Consider the following 6,000-nt stretch of genomic DNA (forward strand, 5'->3'; position numbering starts at 1 on the left):
GATATGAAACATACCAAAAAATCATAAAATATCAATTGCAAATGGTTTTTAATAGCCATTAAATTATCCATATCATTCTTGTGTGGCAATTTGCATACTAGAAAGTCACTATCACTTTTTCTCTTTATTCTCTCCAGTTATTCATCTGCTAAGAACCTCATTTGTATCTGCATGAGTCAGGCCTAGAGAGTCCCCCCAAAATAATCAAGATGTACAGATTCGTTTGCTTTCTCATGCACTAAGTAAACAACCCTGGGTCCTACAGAAAAACACTTGTCCTCATAATAATTTTTTTTTCATTATCTGTGGAAAGTAACATTAACCCAGTCTACTTTCCACATTATTATAAGGCTAAAGGAAATAATATTTGTAATAGTGCTTGAAGAAAAAGCTCTAAACAAATGCACAGTCTAGTTTATTTTTCCCTTAGACCTAAGAATGCCTAAAATACAGGCACATGTATGGGTTTTATCCTTTTTTTTTTCTTTCCTCTCTTTCTCTTAGCTTTTGACTTCCTCTTCTGTCCCAGGAGACTGACACAATGGCCTCATCCATTTCTCCCTGAAATACCCTCCAGGGTCAAATCTCAAATATCTAAGAAGTCTCAGCCCTCTGCAACTTTTCATATTTGAAGCATAGTTTGTTTTGTACTGATGGTACTGCAAATATAGACAAAGAAAAATACTTGCAATTATGTTGACAATATACTTCTATAAATTTCAAAGCACTTTCATTTGTTTGTCAAAAATTTATGTTCACGTGAGGAAATTATAAAACAAAAAACAAGGATTGTCTTTATGACATTATGATATGAGATAAAGAATTTGTTGAGCAAGTTACAAAAGTACTACTAAAACTGAGGGGCAGCTAAATCTAGCCTCCTGCCAAAATTATACTGCAAATTAATAATAAGACTTAAGATAACTGGTTTATGCTTCAACTATCCAAACAATTTTTTTTTAATTTAATTGGAAATTTTGTTTTCATCCAAAAGGTCAGGTGAAGTTTCAAAGGAATATAGAAATAAGCATAGCTCATATTAGACTACTAGTTCATCTAGTGGTCTTGTATCCATCAGGCAATTTTATTATGATATGGCAATTTCAAGTAATATAGTTTCAAAGAGCTTGGACAGCCAGAAAGTTATATAATTTCAGTTTGTATATTCAAATATCAGTCTATGGGCACCTCAGGTACTACCATTTTACATACAGAGAAAATTCAAACCAGGGCCTTTGAAATGTAAAACAAAGCCTAACTCCTGAAGCATTAAATGACACAAAACAGTACCCTCATTGTGGTAATCCTGACAGAGACAGCATGTCTTAACAACAGGTAAAATCCAGCTATTTTTTTTTCTCTCTCTGAAAATAAAGGATCTGTCTTAAACTCTAGTCAAAAATTCTTGGAAATTATCATTGTAGGTTTTGGAATGCCTTTTTATTTAGAAAGGCTTTGGAAAACTGGGGAGGGGTGCCATTGTATGTTCTCTGAGAATAGATGCCATTTCTTCCTTCATTTTGTATTCCAGGAACAAAATCTAGAACTAGTCTGTAAAGGGACCTCATTAAGTATTAGAATGCATGGAAAGAGGAGAAACTGAGAATCCCGGTGTCATTTTACTCTGAAGAAATATTATTTACCATTTATCTCAGCATCTGAGCTTCCTTCCAATGGGGGGAGGAGTTAGGGTACATTGGAGAGAAGTTGCTGGTTCCCAATCTTCAACTAACCCTAGCCAACTCAGTTCTGTCAATAATACTAACCACTGCCGTCCCCCTCCCCCCGAAAAAAAGGGAAAGCAGAAAAACCAGTTTTGAACTTCCTATTTGTTAAGTGTTGACCATTTCTCTGCCTCTGCCCCACACTTCTTTTTCTATTTCTTTCGATTAAAAGTACTCTGCCCCTTTGCCTGTCTGCAGGTATTTTTTTTTTTCCTCAATTAATTCAGGGAGTACCAGAAAAAGGGCAAGACCAGCTGTTGTGACCCTTAGCCATCACCACCACCATCACTGGGGCCCTTTCCTCCCTGTGCCCATGGTGGGGTTGAGATCAAGGGGTGAACAAGGAGTTGACTGTTAGAATCAGAAACCCACTGTTTTCTAGAAGAAGGAAATGCACTGAATTGCCTTCATCTGAGTTCCCTTCCTGGGAGCCATGAGGTAGGGAGCTCCAACTTCTCAAGCCCCTTTTGGGGAAAATAACAGCTCCGCAGGTCAGGAGTTATGATCAAGACTAAGCTCAGGATCACACATCCCACACCCGGGGCTGGGTGCACTTCCCATCACTCTTGCCCATTCAGTATACTTACGTCAGCGCCAGGTGTGCCAGGCTTTCCCGGAGCTCCTGGCTTTCCTGGTTCTCCAGGAGGACCCTGTGCAGGGAGAAGGTGAGACAGAGAAAATGATGCAAAGTTGAGACTCTTTGGACACATGTGGCTGCAAAATACACCTAAAGGAAGGAATTGGGGCATCCTTGCACCAGTCAACTTACCGGTGGGCCTGGGGGACCCTTAGGACCTCGATCACCCTGGAGACACAGAAGAAAAGATCAGTTCATGAGTAGAAGCCTAGGTCCCCTCCAGGACAATCTCAGGTGAGCTAACCACAGACACAAAGGCAGGGTAAGGGCCAAAAGGTGGAGGTTCATGGGCAACGGGGAAAAGACACGTCTAGCACTGTTTTTCCAAAAGTCCTCAGGCTCTAAGATCCAACCCTCAGCTCTCATTTCTGTCCAGTCCCAACTTTACGCAGGTGACAGTAAGGGGAGAGAACGCTGAAGAAAGTGTGGAAAAGAGCAGGCTCGGGAAAAGAAGGTGCCTGCAGTCAGCAACTTACATCTATGCCATCGATGCCTGGAACTCCAGGGGGCCCGGGAGGCCCAGGAGGCCCCTGCTCACCTGGTGGACCTCTCTAGAGAAAACAGCACACACGGATTAGTGAAGCCCTTTGGGCAACAATGACCAAGTTAAGGTGGTGTCCTAACACCCCCTTATCCATTGAATAAAAATACCAACCCCCTTATGGAGACCAGTTTTTTGAAACCCAATATAATAAATGCATTTCAAACTTCCAAGCAGGTTTTGGTTCTGCCATATTCTGAATGAAAGGGTCCTCCCTCAACATGGGAGCTGGCTTCACTTGACCTCACCTTCCTGGAGTGCATTAAAAAGAAGGGCATTTGTAGCTGGGCACAGTGGCACACACCTGTAATTCCAGTGGCTTGGGAGGCCAAGGCAGGAGGATTGTGATCTCAAAGCCAACCTCAGCAAGTAAGTGAGGCACTAAGCAACTCAGCGCGACCCTGTCTCTAAATAAAAATATTTTTTAAAAGGGGGCTGGGGATATGACTCAGTGGTTAAGCCCCTCTGCGTTCAATTCCTGGTACCAAAATAACAGGGGGGAGAGGTTTGTGAAGAAGGGAGGGTATAATGCCTATTTTTCCCAAAAGGAATTCAAAAATGAAAATGGGAGTCACGTGATACTTCAATTTAATCATTAGTTGCACGTCAGTGTTTTGACCAGAATGGAAAAAACAAGAATGGAAAGGTTCCCCTTTACAGTAAGATTTTGTAAATCTTTCTTTGCCAGTAGAAGCTGGGGGAATATTCTGGAGGAAAATATTTGGGAGGAGTAGGGCAGGAGAGCTTTAACATCCAGCCCCTGGCCTCACTGCAGTTCTACCTGTAGTGACATTCCTTTGCATGAGGTCTTTGCAGCTTGCTTCAAAACTATGCCAAATTTCAGACCAACCCTAGGGTGTAACTCCTTTTATGGCTTGCAAACAGCTAGGCTTTGATGATGCTAGAGGGAATGCTGGCTCCTGAAACAGTATGAACACTTTGCTTAGGGAATGTGGGATCCCCCACAGCCCCCTCCCTCCCCCGCTTCTGAATTTAAAACGATTGAGAGGGAGAGAGAAGAAAGCTTCTTTCATCAAGGAAAACTTTTTCTAAACTCCAATAGCCAGACAGGTTACAATGGGGTCTTTGTAAGTGAAACCTCAAACCTAGCTGGGTTTAACACCCCCTCCCCAGCCGGCCAGCCGCTCTCCTGTGCCTAAGGGAGGAGACACCCAGCCTTAGGGAAGTTGCTGAAATATTGATGGAAGCCAGGGCTGCCGAGTTCCAATCCTGGAGTCGCCGGCTTCGCTAGCAATACTTGGGATCTAGTATAACCACACCACCAGCTGGAAAAGCTGAAGAGTGTGCTACCCTGAATTCCTGCCTTCTCCAGCAAGGCTGGCTCTAGACCTTGCCCAGGTTTGGGGAGGGGAGGTAAGAATCCATGCAGGCTAAAAAATAAGTCCTATTCTTGAGTCAACTATTTTGCTTCTAGTGCCTTAGCCTTAGGTGTTGGGGACCAAATAGGAGAAGAGACCTCTTTCCCAGACCAAGGGGTCATATAGGCCCCTTCCCCCCACTCTGACGGTGCTTGCTGCAGGTGCTCAAAGCTGGAACAAGAACTGAGAGCCCTAAGGATGCTCTGCAACTTCCCTATAACAACCCCCAATGGCTGCCCCCACATTTCCTCTTGTGCACTTGGAAAAATGCACTTCTGGTCTTTAGCTTACCTGGTCGGTAGTCTGGGTGGGCTGTGGAAGCAAAGAAGGGGAGAAAGTGAGAAGATGCCCCCACCACCACCCTGAACTCCCCCATAACTTACTTGAGCAGCACACAAGCAGAGCCCTGACAACAACAATCGCAGCCCAAGAGCCCTGTGGTCCGGTGCAATCCAGGCCATGCCCCGCTGCGTTTGGTTAATTCCCTGACTGGGCTCTGAAATCTACTGCACCTCTAGGTTTCTTGCATAAAGTGGCACTTGGCCCCACAGAAAGTGACCCAGGAGAAACAAATGTGCCCTGGCCTGGCCGCGAGACTAAATTCCTTCTGTTTATGAATGGCCCTGGAGAGGGTCCTGGGGATTGGAGGAGAGCTAGCAGGAGGAAGGATAGAATGACAACAGTCCCACTTAACCCTTTCCCAGCTGCTCTTCAGGCCAGACCTGAGCATGCAGCTCTGCCTTTAGCAGTGTTAGGAGCCTCTCCCCGTGTCCCTTGCCTGTAGGCATATAGAACTCCAGTGTTTCTGGAGAGATGTTTGGGAGTGGAAATGGGAAACCACCAAAGGGAGAACCAGACAGCCCCCCAACCCTGCCCCAGGTAGCCTCTACAGGCCAGGCTTCAAGTAAGACCTATGCTTCCTTAATGCCTCTCTGGTCAGTACATCAAATCACTCACTCTTTAGAGAAAGAAAATAGGGAGATGGGGAAGTGAGGAAGTTGTTGAAGTGGAAAGGGGGTTAACTGGTCTTTGCTTGTGCTCAAGGGACTCACCGTAATTCTGACTGGTAGCTCATGACAAGTTTCTCTGCTGGGTCTCATTGGGTCACAATGAATCAGCATCCACTGAAGTTCAAACTGGTGAAAGGCAGCAAAGAGTAAGTTAACTTTCTTTTGGAAGATAGAGGAGGTCATTTAAGAGAGATGTTTTTTAAGTGTGGTCTAATCCTTAACTGATTCAAAACCAACTTGAACTTGTTGACCTCAATAGACCTTTGCTTTTCCTTAAATAGAAATTTTTCTAATGGATATCAGCTGGAAGTTCTTCCCAAGTTTCTCTGGTCATTTGGATGTAGCTGTCCTTGGCTTTGATTTATTCCAGCATAGCCTTAGCCAGGAAACAGACCACTAGTGCTGATTTCCTATTTCTGTTCTCACTACAATCTCAAGAGGTAGACTCTATTAAAATGAGATTCAGAGACAACTTTCCAAGTCACAAGCCAGAGTCTGCATTGGAAACCAGGCCTAATGAACTCCACAAGAAATATATGCTCTAAAATTTTAGCTGGGAGACTACAGACAAGGATTTCAAAAGAAATGGCAACCAAGAGAACAAGTAGAAGAAGGAAAATCCAGTCCTAAAAACAATTTTCATATTAAAGAAAACATTCTCCATAGAGTGGTTACCATTTTAAATGGAAAGAGCATGAACTGAAGTTGA

At 43.8% G+C, this 6,000-nt stretch overlaps 1 protein-coding gene across 3 annotated transcripts in view; it reads right to left on the reverse strand.

The window, feature by feature from the left end:
- The window catches only part of COL9A1 (collagen type IX alpha 1 chain), a gene marked incomplete at its 5' end in the record, with an annotated part of 64,534 nt that extends 59,792 nt beyond the window's left edge, over positions 1–4,742 (reverse strand). For all 3 annotated transcript variants that reach the window (XM_081295632.1, XM_081295630.1, XM_081295631.1), the window contains 4 exons: positions 2,312–2,374; positions 2,494–2,529; positions 2,838–2,912; positions 4,665–4,742. In XM_081295632.1, coding sequence (XP_081151758.1) covers positions 2,312–2,374; positions 2,494–2,529; positions 2,838–2,912; positions 4,665–4,742 — 252 coding nt within the window. The remainder of the gene's footprint in view (positions 1–2,311; positions 2,375–2,493; positions 2,530–2,837; positions 2,913–4,664) is intronic.
- Between the last annotated feature and the right edge of the window lie 1,258 nt (positions 4,743–6,000).

This window comes from Spermophilus citellus (assembly GCF_964194105.1).
Source record: "Spermophilus citellus genome assembly, chromosome: 5".
Classification (NCBI taxonomy): domain Eukaryota; kingdom Metazoa; phylum Chordata; class Mammalia; order Rodentia; family Sciuridae; genus Spermophilus; species Spermophilus citellus.